Source organism: Dipodomys ordii, unplaced genomic scaffold (assembly GCF_000151885.1).
Source record: "Dipodomys ordii isolate 6190 unplaced genomic scaffold, Dord_2.0 Scaffold120, whole genome shotgun sequence".
Taxonomy (NCBI): Eukaryota; Metazoa; Chordata; class Mammalia; order Rodentia; family Heteromyidae; genus Dipodomys; species Dipodomys ordii.
In genome coordinates, this window is record NW_012267336.1 from 3,151,337 (window position 1) to 3,163,144 (window position 11,808).

At 56.0% G+C, this 11,808-nt stretch overlaps 1 protein-coding gene across 1 annotated transcript in view; it reads left to right on the forward strand.

Annotated features, from left to right (window-relative positions):
* Positions 1 to 11,790, forward strand: part of Tulp1 (tubby like protein 1) — a 16,032-nt gene extending 4,242 nt beyond the window's left edge. The window contains exons 2-12 of the mRNA XM_013029590.1: positions 11 to 104; positions 686 to 844; positions 2,206 to 2,295; positions 2,401 to 2,526; positions 2,714 to 2,850; positions 5,259 to 5,429; positions 5,549 to 5,661; positions 7,509 to 7,623; positions 7,726 to 7,824; positions 9,786 to 9,957; positions 11,645 to 11,790. Of these exons, the coding sequence (XP_012885044.1) occupies positions 11 to 104; positions 686 to 844; positions 2,206 to 2,295; positions 2,401 to 2,526; positions 2,714 to 2,850; positions 5,259 to 5,429; positions 5,549 to 5,661; positions 7,509 to 7,623; positions 7,726 to 7,824; positions 9,786 to 9,957; positions 11,645 to 11,778 (1,410 nt within the window). The 3' untranslated portion in view covers positions 11,779 to 11,790. The remainder of the gene's footprint in view (positions 1 to 10; positions 105 to 685; positions 845 to 2,205; positions 2,296 to 2,400; positions 2,527 to 2,713; positions 2,851 to 5,258; positions 5,430 to 5,548; positions 5,662 to 7,508; positions 7,624 to 7,725; positions 7,825 to 9,785; positions 9,958 to 11,644) is intronic.
* The last annotated feature ends 18 nt before the right edge of the window (positions 11,791 to 11,808 follow it).

Below are 11,808 nucleotides of genomic sequence, written 5' to 3' on the forward strand. Positions count from 1 at the left end.
GCGCGCGCAGACCGTCTACGCCAGGTTCCTCCGGGACCCCGAGGCCAAGAAGCGCGACCCCCGGGACACCTTCCTGGTAGCCCGGGCCCCCGACGCCCCCGAAGGTGAGGGGGGACCCGAGGGGGGGAAGCTGGGGCCGGTGCTGGGCGCAGGGCCGCCGGGGGCTAAGCGCCAGCCTGAAGAGGTCAGATCGCCACTCCCCATTTTACATCTGAGGAAACTGAGGCACAGAGTGGTTGAGCGGTTGGCCTGAAGTTTCAGCGAGGAGCCCGAAGGGCCCCGACGGGGAAGGCGGTGGGGGCAGCAGAGAAGGAGGGAAATGGAAGCGGCAGGGAGCTAAGCTGCCTGAGAAGGGGAGGAGGGGGAGGGAGGGAAAGGTGAGGGGGGACAGGTGAGGGGGGACAGTTGAGAGGGAGACCGACCCCAGCTCACTGACCAGAAAGGTGTGAGGATGCCCTGTGTCCAAAGGCTGCAGGCGCCGGTGGCTCACACTTGTAATCCTAGCTCCCAAGGAGGCTGAGATCTGAGGATCAGGATTCAAAGCCAGCCTGGGCAGAAAAGTCCATGAGACTCTGATCTCCAATAAACTACTCATAAAACCGGAAGTGGCGCCTGGCACACACACACACACACACACACACACACACACACAGCCGCCCATCCGCCCATTGCCAGCAACCTGCAGGATCTGGGTCCCACTATGAGTTTCTATCTACAGATGATGAGGAAGAGGATGATGACCAGGATGAGGAGGAAGAGGAAGAAAAGAAAGAGAAAAGCCCTGTGCCCCCCAAAAAGCCCCCTAAGGAGAAGGACAGGAGGGCCAAGGCCCCAGGCCTGAAAGGTGGGTGTTGGGGGCACTGGAGAGCCCAAGCCTCCTTAGAACCACTGTGCACAGGATGTGAGACTCGTCACCAATGCCTTTCCAGAAGCTTCTATTCCATGGTGTTCTTTGATAGCCTGGTATTCCCTTCCAGCACTCCTGCTCAGAAAGGGTCCGGGCAGTTTGGCTTTCTTTGTCTTTCTTTGTGGGGTTTTCACTCAAATGTAAACTAGTGTTTTTGTTTTGTTTGTTTTTGGCCGGTCATGGGGTTTGAACTCTGGGGTTGGGCGCTGTCCCTCAGCTATTTAGCTCAAAGCGAGCACTCTACCGCTTGAGCCACAGTGTCACTTCCAGTTTTCTAGTGGTTTATTGGAGATCAGAGTCTCTTGGACTTTTCTGCCTGGGCTGGCTTTGAACTGTGATCCTCAGATCTCAGCCTCCTAAGTAGCTAGGATTACAGGCTTGAGCCATCGGCGCCCGGCTAACTAGTGTTATTTTTAAAATAGTTACAGCCAGGAGCGGTGGTCATATTAGAAAATGAGTAACTGTGGCTAGGTAAGAACCTGAACTGTGCCAGTCGAGCCGTGGAAATAAGCAGCTCCTGAAGGAGGGTCTGCGGGGCGGGGGGGGGGGGGGGGGGGGGGGGGGGGGGGGGGGGGGGAGGGGGGAACCCAGCGACTTGTGCCGCCCCCCCCGCCCCTTGCTAATTGCGTGTGTTGTTTCTAGATTTTGTCCAACACTTTTTTTTTTATCCAGAGGGGATGGGGGAAACGTAAAAGTTGGGGGGGGGGCTCAAGCCAAGTGCGCAATCCTAGCTACTCAGGAGGCTGAGATCTGAGGACCGAGGTCTGTGAGACTCTGATCTCCAATGAACCACCAGAAAACCGGAACTGGCCCTGTGGCTCCAAGTGGTAGAATGCTTGCCTTGAGTTGGAAGAACTTCTGGGACAGTGCTCAGGCCCTGAGTTCAAGCCCATAAATGACAAAAGAAAGAGAGGGAGGGAGGAAGGAAGGAAGGAGAAGCTGGGCTCCAATGTCTCACGCCTGTAATCCTAGCTACTCAGGAGGTTGAGATCTAAGGATTGAAGTTCAAAGCCAGCCTGGACAGCAAAGTCCGTGAGACTCTATCTCCAATAAAACCACTAGAAAACCGGAAGTGGCGCTGTAGGTCAAGTGGTAGAGCGTTAACCTTAAGCTGAAGAACTGAGGGACAGTGCCCAGGCCCAGAGTTCAAGCCCCATGGCCGACAAAAAGAAAAAAAGGAAAAGAAACGGTAAAGACAGGCAGAAGGTAGACTGCAGACCCTGCCAGGCATTCAGCTTCCCTGGGGATCAAGGCGGGGTGAGGGGTCCCAGTACCCCCATTGCACCTCTCACTTGCAGGGGACCCTGGAAGCCCAGACCCCCCACGGAAAGCACTTCGTACCAGGAAGGAGGCCGGGCTGGGAGCCAAGAAGAAGGCAAAGAAGAAAGGTAAGCTGGGCCAGGAAGCCTGGGGGGGGCAGGTCATGACCTCTCATACCCACAGCATGGGGGGGGTGGAGGGGCAGGTCATGACCTCTCATACCCACACAGCAGCATCGGGAGAGACTGGCAAGGACGAGGGGAGCCCGGATGGGGTGAGGAAGAAGAGCCCCGCGGCCATGTTTCTGGTTGGGGAAGGCAGCCCAGCCCAGGCCACCCGCTTCCCCAAAAAGAAGAAAGGTGAGCGTGCCGGGGCCTGGGGTGGCTCTTCAGGGGTCAGCGGTCAGGGCAGGGGAAGAGTGTGGGTTGGAGAGTCAGAAAATGTGGGGGGACATCTTGTCCCCTGTTTTGACAGCTGGGGGAAGGGAGAGGGCCACAGGCATCCGAGCTTGGTGAGGTCTTCCCAGCCTCCCCCCCCCATGCCCAGCCCCACCCAAAGGCTCAGAAGAAGAGAAGAAAGAGGAGGAAGAAGAGGAGGAGGAGGAAGAAGAGGAAGAGGAGGGGACAGCTGTGGCGACCAAGAACAGCAACCAGAAGGGCAAAGCAAAAGGAAAAGGCAAAAAGGTTAGGGGTGCAGAGGGGGAGGGGAAGGGAAGGGGAGGGGCAGGTGGGCGTGGCCTGTGGAGCATGAGGGCTGGGTGGGACTCTGGCCACCCTGTGTGACAGAAAAGCACAGGGAATCCAGTTCAGGGGGGCAGAAGAGGCACGGGGGCAGCAGGCTCAAAACAGTTGCAACCAGCCAGGTATCAGTGGCTCACACCTGAAATCTCAGCTACTCTGGAGGCTGGGATCTGAGGATCACCGTTCAAAGCCAGCCTGGGCAAGAAAGTCTGTAAGACACTTATCTCCAATGAGCCATCAGACAACCCAAAGTGGCGCTGTGGCTCAGAGTGGTAGAGCGCTAGCTCTGAGCTGGAAAAAGCTCCAGAACAGCACTCTTCAGGTCCTGAGTTCAAGTTCCACAATGAGGGGGGGGCTCCAGCTGGGCTCATACCTGTAAGCCTAGCTACTCAGGAAGGTGAGATCTGAGAATCAGGGTTCAAAGCAGGAAACTCCATGAGACTCATATGTCCAGAAAACCGGAAGTGGCTCAAGTGGTCGAGTACTCGCCTTGAGCTGAAGAGCTGAGGGACAGCACCAGGCCTGAGATCAAGCCCCATGACTGACAAAAAAATAAGAATAATAACTGTTCCAACCGAGAAGCTGGACAGGGAGGGAGGTTCAGAGGAGAAAAAGTGAAGAAGAGAATCTTCTAGAAGTAGGTTTCCTGCCAGCAGAGAGAGCAACCCACAGGTCTCTCGGTGGTGTTCTTCTAGCTCCATGGGTTGAGCGGAGCGGGCGTGTGGGGTCTCGATGGTGATTCACACAGACCAGATGGCCAGGTGCTGATGTCTGGACCCCCAGGCCAGTGCATTCCCTCCGGGGAGAGCACAGTGAAGAACAGACCACAGGGGAGGCCCTTGAAGTCCCCAGCAGTGGGAGTGCTGGAGTCTGCTCTGGCTTTTTCCACATGGCATTCCAAACATAGTCTTGTGTTTCCCAACTTTCCTCTGAAGCCGGGGACCGGGGAGGCTCCATGGTCATTTGCCGCAGGCGGAGGCCCACGGGCTGTCTGTCCCCTTCCACACAGTAGAACCCTGCCAGCGGCAAGAGCGCCGGCCCCAGTCCACCTAGGCTCCCAGACCGCATTGCGTTCTCGTTCTCAGGTGCAGCAGGCACCGGCTGCTAGTCCCACGCTCTCCTTGGTGGGGGCCGGGGCTTTGAGTCATGCTCCCCGCTGGAAGGGAGGGAATCGATGGACAAAAGGCAGAAGGCCACTGGGAACCGGAAGGATCGTTGTGGCATCCCCAGGCCTTTGCGGGGGCTTCTGCAACTGAAAGCATTAGGAGTTTCTCAAAGAACAGAGCACACGTACTTGGTACTTGAGGGGTTAGCCGTGTCGCAAATCCCTCCCCAGCAGCGCTGCCACAAATGTGCATTTTCCTTCACTCAGCTTCTGAAAGGCAGAGTTCAAGGAGGGTCATTGGGAAGCCTGACCCGCGGGGACAGTCCATGTCTAAGATGGCTCCCGTGGTGGCTGAGGTCTAGAGGCCCATCCCTCTGTACGTGGCTCCTCCTTAGAGTATTTGTATGACTTGGGCCCCCCAACTTTCACCAGGGTCCAAGCCAGAGCCAATGACCCAGTCTCAGAAGTGAGCCCCCATTGCTTTTATTGGTCACAAAGATGAATGCAAAGACACTCTGTGACAGGAGACTCCACATGCCTAAAACCAGAGTTGGGGTACCTGGAATAGGTTGGGTGGCTCTAGTGGTAGAGTACTACTTTTTGTTGTTGTTCTTTACGTGGTGCTGAGGAATGGAACCCAGGGCTTCATGCATGCTGGGCAAGCACTCTACCACTGAACCACCTTCCCAGCCCAGGAGTGTTCATCTTAAGGGGAAAAAAAAAAGCTCAGGGACAGCACCCAGGCCCCTGAGTTCAAGCCCCAGGACCAGCACACACACACAAATGCTGGGTGTGGTGGTACACATCGGTAATCCCAGCACTAGGAAGCTGAAGCAGGAGGATTCCCAAATTCAAGGCCAGCCTGATCTGTAGAGACACTCTTGTCTCAAGGATGAAACAACGAATTAACAAGAGATCCTTTTGAGGTGCAGAAGAGTGACGATTGGGGTTTGCCTCCACACAGGCACCTTGCTTATCAGACTTGAAAGAAAAAGGAAATGCACTGAACCCTGAGAGATGTTAGCGATAGAAGCAGGCTTGGCCCCTCAACAGTCTCTCCAGAACCCCAGCTCTTAATCACAAATGAAATAACAGGCTGGGGGGGGGGGCTCCTGAGCCGCTGCCCAGGTGCGGGGCTGAGCTGGGGGACAGAGGTGACCCAGCTTCCAGGGCCCAGCCTGGCCAGCCTGCCACGTGCCCTGCCACGGGGGGGGGGGCACCTGCTGAAGGGGCCTCCGTCCACCAGAAGGAAGAGAGGCCCGCGTCCCCGCCCGTGGAAGTGGATGACCCCCGGGAGTTCGTGCTGCGGCCCGCGCCCCAGGGCCGCACCGTGCGCTGCCGGCTCACCCGCGACAAGAAGGGCATGGACAGGGGCATGTACCCCTCCTACTTCCTGCACCTGGATGCCCAGAAGAAGGTGGGGATGCAGGGAGGAGGTGGGGGTGCTGGGAGGGTCTCCCCACCCCTCCTCCAGCCCACTTCCACCTCCTTGTCTCCTCCCCACTGTCTGTCCATCTGTCTGTCTCCCTCCCCCAGGTGTTCCTGCTGGCGGGCAGGAAACGGAAGCGGAGCAAGACAGCCAATTACCTCATCTCCAGCGACCCCACCAACCTGTCCCGAGGAGGGGAGAATTTCGTGGGAAAGCTGAGGTGGGTGGGGTCCCCGGGGCAGGGCCTGGGGTCGGGGTGGCTGGCAGTGTCCGCGCCCCCAGACGCTGGCCCAGGGCATGGGTGACCTGGGGTGGTCGGCAGGCCTGGGTGGGCTGCAGGGTTGCTGTTTCCATCTGGCTGGGCTGGCAGGCACAGGGCTCTGTGCGGGTGGTACCAGCCCCCGAGGGCTGTGTGGGAATTCCCAGCTCCTGGGGACAGCGGCAGCTGGGCATTTCCCCAGGACTCCCAGTGTCGCAGGCTGAGTTGGTGAGGTCTCCCCGACATCCACGTCTGAGAGGAGTTGGGGACACCAGGCCCTTTTCTTTTGGTGCTGGTTCTAGGGCTTGAACTCAGGGCCTGGGCGCGATCCCTGAGCTTTTTCACTCAAGGCTGGTGCTCTACTACTTGAGCCACAGTCCATTTCCAACTTTTTGCTGGTTCACTGGAGATAAGAATGTCATAGCCGGGCACTGGTGGCTTATGCCTGTCATCCTAGCTCCTCAGGAGGCTGAGATCTGAGGATCATGGTTCAAAGCCAGCCCAGGCTGCAAAATCCATGAGACTCTGATCTCCAATAAACGACTAGAAAACCAGAAGTGGTGCTGTGGCTCAAGTGGTAGAGCACAAGCCTCGAGCTGAAGAGCTGAGGGACAGAACCCAGACCACGAGATCAAGCCCCATGACCAAAAACATAAAGAATGTCATAAACTTTGCTGTCTAAATTGGCTTCAAATGGTGATGCTCAAATCTCAGCCTCCTGATTAGAATTACAGACGTGAGCCTCCAGCACCTCACAGCCTTATTTTCTTGTGTATTTAACAAAAATTATAGAGGAGCTGTCTATGATTAAGCTGAGTTCTAATAGCTAAACATATTTTTAATTTTTTCATTAATTTTTATTACTATAAAGGTGATATACAGAAGAGTGACAGTGGCATAAGTCAAGCAGAGTGCATTTCATTGGACAATGTCACTCCTTCTCCCTGCGAAACATTGTTTGTTTGTTTGCCAGTTCTGGGGCTTGCATTCTGGACCCAGGTGCTCTCCCTGAGGTTCATTTTGCTCAGGGCTAGCCCTCTACCCCTTGAGCCACAGCTCTACAGTCTGACTTTTTCTTTTTCTTTTCTTTTTTTGGGTCCGGTCGTGGGGCCTGAACTCTGGGCCTGGGCGCTGTCCCTCAGCTCTTCAGCTCAAGGCTAGCGCTCTACCACTTGAGCCACAGCGCCACCTCCGGCTTTTTTCTTTTTGCTTATGTGGTGCTGAGGAATCGAATCCAGGGCCTCATGCGTGCAAGGCAAACCTTCTACCACTGAGCCACCTTCCCAGCCCCCAGGCTGACTTTTTCTATGATCAATTGGAGATAAGAGTCTCACAGACCTTCCTGCCCAGCCTGGCTTTGAACTGCAGTCTTCAGATCTCAGCTTCCTGAGTAGCTAGGATGACAAGCCTGTGTCACTTGCCTGGCTAAACATAGTTTTAAACAACTAGGAACCCTTTTAAACTTCTTCTTATCCAAATGAGGGAAAAACTGTTATGCCCATCTTCTAGATGGGAAAGTTGTGAGTTTAACTTGTCTAAGATAGAGCCAGCATTAGAGTGTTTCAGAAGATGTGGCTATTTAGTAAGCTTTGCTGGCCAAGTGTGGTGGCATATACCTACAATCCCAGCACTGGGGAGGCTGAGGCAGAAGGATCTTGAGTTTGAGGCCAGCCTGTGCTACATAGTGGACCGTGGCAGGATGTGAAGGCTTCAGTGCTGAGCCCCCCCCACCTTTCCTGGGGTGGCAGGAGGAGGCTCTGGGGGTCTGGGTCGGGCCTGGCACCCCCTTAGCCCCACCCCACCTGCAGGTCCAACCTCCTGGGGAACCGCTTCACGGTCTATGACAGCGGCCAGAACCCGCAGCGGGGCGGGGGCGGCTCGGAGGTGGACAGCCTGCGGCAGGAGCTGGCAGCTGTGATCTATGTGAGAGCCCCGCGTCTGTTCCCACACCAGAGCCTGGCCCGGGAGGGGGGGGGAGGGGGGAGGGGAGGGGGAGGGGCACCCTGACCCACAACTCTCTCCCAGGAAACCAACGTGCTGGGCTTCCGCGGCCCCCGACGCATGACAGTCATCATCCCAGGCATGAGCTCGGACAACGAGAGGGTCCCCATCCGGCCCCGAAACGTGAGCCCTGTTACCCCCCCACCCCCGGGGCCCCTAGCTGGGGACTCAGTTTCCCCAAAGCCCAGTACTCTGACAGCTTGTAGAATGAGGTCCAGTCTGCCATGGAATGCAGTTTTTTCAGAGCAAAGCATGCGCTCGGGGCCTCACAGAACACGCACAGCCAAGGGAATAGCATCGGAACAGGGAGAGCCAGTGCAAAGGCCCTGCGGCGGAGGGCGCCCGGTGCTTTGAGGATCAGCAAGGTGGCCGTGGTAGCTGGAAGACATGAGGTCAGAGGGGAAGATGATGGGCAGATAGGGCCTGCGGAACTGGTTTTGGCTCTGAGAAATATGGAAAGGGTTTTGAGCTGAGGAGCCATATGACATTTTTTGAAAGCAAAGGTTGAGGGGAGGGGAGTGCGGGTGTGGGGTAGGTTAAGAGTTGTCCGGGACTGGCAATGCTGGGCTTTGCTCCTTAGCACTGCAGGTCTGGGAGGCCGGGACTAAATGTCCTGCGCTCACAGGACACTGATGTCACCCTGCTCTTTTACGACCGAAAGTAAATACCCCGTCAGCTGCTCATATGCCCTTCCCTGCCCGGACGCTGTGCTACCGTCACAGGCCAGGCTGGCCGGGGGCACAGGGATGGGAAACTGAGCCTCTAGGGCCCAGAGCTGTTCCTGCAGGGACGTGCGAGTTGGGGCTTAGTAAGAGCAAGGTGCTGGGAGCTCTTCTCATTGCCATTCCCGCCGCCGTCATTTGCTTTCGGGGGTGGAGAGGAATACTCAGGTCTGCCTACTCACCTGCTTTGTGCTCTGCCACTTGAGCCACACCTCCAGTCGTGCTCCGTGTGTGTGTGTGTGTGTGTGTGTGTGTGTGTGTGTGTGTGTGTGTGTCTGTGTCTGTGTCTGTGTCTGTGTCCTGGGGCTTGAATTCTGGACCCGGGTGCTATCCTTGACTTTTTGTTTTGCCAGTCCTGAGGCTTGAACTCAGGGCCTGGGCGCTGTCCCTGAGCTCCTTTTGCTCAAGGCTAGCACCCTACCATTTGAGCCACATGGTCACTTCTGGCTTTTTCTGCTTATGCGGTGCTTGAGGAATCGAACCCAGGCATCATGCATGCAAGGCAAGCGCTCTAGCACTGAGCCGCCTTCCCAGCCCTTTGCTGGTTATTTTGGAGGTGGGATCTAGAAGACTTTTATGCCCTGGCTGGCCTCCTTCTGTAGCCCTCCAGATCTCAACCTCTTGAGTAGTTCCGATTACAGGCATGAGCCACAGCACCTGACTCTGCAGTCATTTATTATACACACACTCTGCCAGTTACCCAAGACCCAAACTCCACACAGCAGGTTCCTAAAATACGACCGTGAGTGATTAGCCCATGTCAGGAACTCCTCTAAATAATCCTCCATGTGCTATGAATTTATTCAGTCCTCACACACCCCATTGTGTGGGACTCTGAGGGGTGGAGATGAGACAACCCTATGACTCCTGCCAACACAGTATCCAATTCCAGCCCAGGAAGAGAATGGTAGGAGCAAGGCATCATGGGAGCCAAGCCGAGCCATTGAAATCGGGAAGGCTCCTTGGAGGAGGTGATCTCCAAGCCAGAAATGTCAGCCGATGACTGACAGGGAGACAGGCCACCAGCACCATCTTATAGTCACATCTCCTTTTCGCAAACTATATCATTCTCTTTTGGCCTCCTATGCATCTCCTTGGCTAGTCATACATTCTGGAGACCCTGTGGGGTGTCAGGTGCCCCTTTCTATTTTCCAGCCCTCTGTTTTGGAACCCCTCCTCGCAGACAAGCCCCGTCCTCAGATGTTGACCCAGCCCCTAGTACCCTCAGGTGCCAGGGGTACTGAAGCTCAGTGGATGTGGCATGCCTAACTGTGCATCTTAGGCTCTGCACGGGTGTCCTGGTCCAGCGAGCTCAGCACCTCTAACTGTGCTCTCCTCTCTGTTCCCATCCTGCCCTCGCAGGCCAGCGATGGGCTGCTGGTTCGCTGGCAGAACAAGACACTGGAGAGCCTCATCGAGCTGCACAACAAGCCGCCGGTCTGGAATGAGGATAGCGGCTCCTACACCCTTAACTTCCAGGGCCGAGTCACCCAAGCCTCAGTGAAGAACTTCCAGATTGTCCACGCTGATGACCGTGAGTGTCAGGGCCCAGGTCAGGCTGCTCCCTGCATCTGCCTGACCCCTGTCATCACTCAGGCCTGGCCCAGGCCTGTGTCCTGGGACATCTGCAAGGTTACTGTCTTCTAAGGGCTCTGACTCTGGGCTTCTGGGAGCCTCTGCATTCCCAGAGGGAGTCCAGGCTTCGTGATTCCAGGTTCTCAGTCTAGCATTAACCAAAGCCCTGGGGTAGATCTGGGACATTGAGAGCCTGATTGTATCAGGAGAGATGAACTGCGGGGGTCCCACAGCCACCAAGCACCCAACCTGGCAGGGTCAAAGGTTCCGAGGCTCAGAGGCTGGCCCTTACCCCCAAAGCCTCTCTATTTTGCGAGCTGGGCAGTCCTGATGACTCAGGACTGTAATCCTAGCTACTGGGGAGGCTGAGATCTGAGGACTGAGGTTCAAATCCAGCCCTGGCAAGAAAGACTGTGATAGTCTTATCCTTAAACACTAAAAGACAGGAAGTGGAGCTTTGGTCAAGTTATAGAGCAGTAGCCATAACCCAGACTGGCAGGAAAAAAAAATTATTTTGCAAAATGGACACAGAGGCTGGGGCATGACACAAGTGGTAGAGAGAAGTACTGAGTTCAAACCTTGGTACCCCAACAACAACTCTGACAGTGGCTTTAAAGAGGCAGGTACTGTACTTGGCACTTTAAATTGTCAAACCCTTTCCACAACCCTATGAGGAAAGTGTCTTTAGCTTCCAGAGAGGCTCAGTAATCTGCCCAAGGTCACACAGCAAATAGGAGGTAGCAACAAGACCAGAACCTTTCCAAGTCTTCAAAATGGTTGCCTTTCACAAGCACGAAATACTAATCAAGCATTTGAGTATCTTAAATGAAGTCAAAGGACTACCTTAACTGAATGAGGGAAACTAGATGTACCTGGAACAGAATTAGATGAAACTGACCCTGTTGTAAACTAGGGTGAAGAAGTTTGGGGGGCTGGGAAAGACTCCAGGTTCACAGGGTTGGGATAACACCAAGCAAGTCCCCCACCCCCTACTCTGCCCTAGGGATGGACCCTGTGTCACCGGTCCTCCGACTTTGGATTGCTCCCCAGATCACATTTCTGGTAGAGCTTGGTCCCCATCAGACCAGAGTTTGGGAGGTATATTTAGCAATATTCTGTCTCTCCCAGTGCTGGGGGAGGTGTTGTGGTTTGGGGCTAGAAAATGGGATCCGATTGGACTGGATGAGGGCCATGCTGAGTGGGGCCCCTACCTAAGGAAGGACCCAGGGACCAGTGAAAGTTTTGAACCTGGGGTTTAAGGTGGGGTTTGGGGGAACTTGGGAAGAGCGAGGAGCGTGAAGGAAGGCTGCCAAAAGACAAACGGAGAAGTTGGGAAGGAAAGGCTCTGGGCTGGGGTGAGCTTGGTGGAGGAGGAGTCCTGCATGGCTAGATTAAGGCCTGCAGAGGTATGGCCCGGGGCAGCCACAGATAAGACAGGCCCCTGCCCTGAGGCCTACAGTGACCCAGTACAGGTGGGGCCGGTTGGATGAGCTAGGAAGGGGAAGGTAGGTGGGCAGAGCTCTGCTAGGGTTGGGGCTCTATTGCAAAGAAACGAGCCCCCTCCCCACTGCGGGCTGGGCGTGTTGCTGGCCAGGATGGGGTCCCCAGGCCCCCGCCCTCCCCCACCGGCTCGTGTCGGTCCACAGCCGACTACATCGTGCTGCAGTTCGGCCGGGTGGCGGAGGATGCCTTCACCCTGGACTACCGGTACCCGCTGTGCGCCCTGCAGGCCTTCGCCATCGCCCTCTCCAGTTTCGATGGGAAGCTGGCCTGCGAGTGACCCCGGCGCCCCGCGGAGCCCGACCGGGAG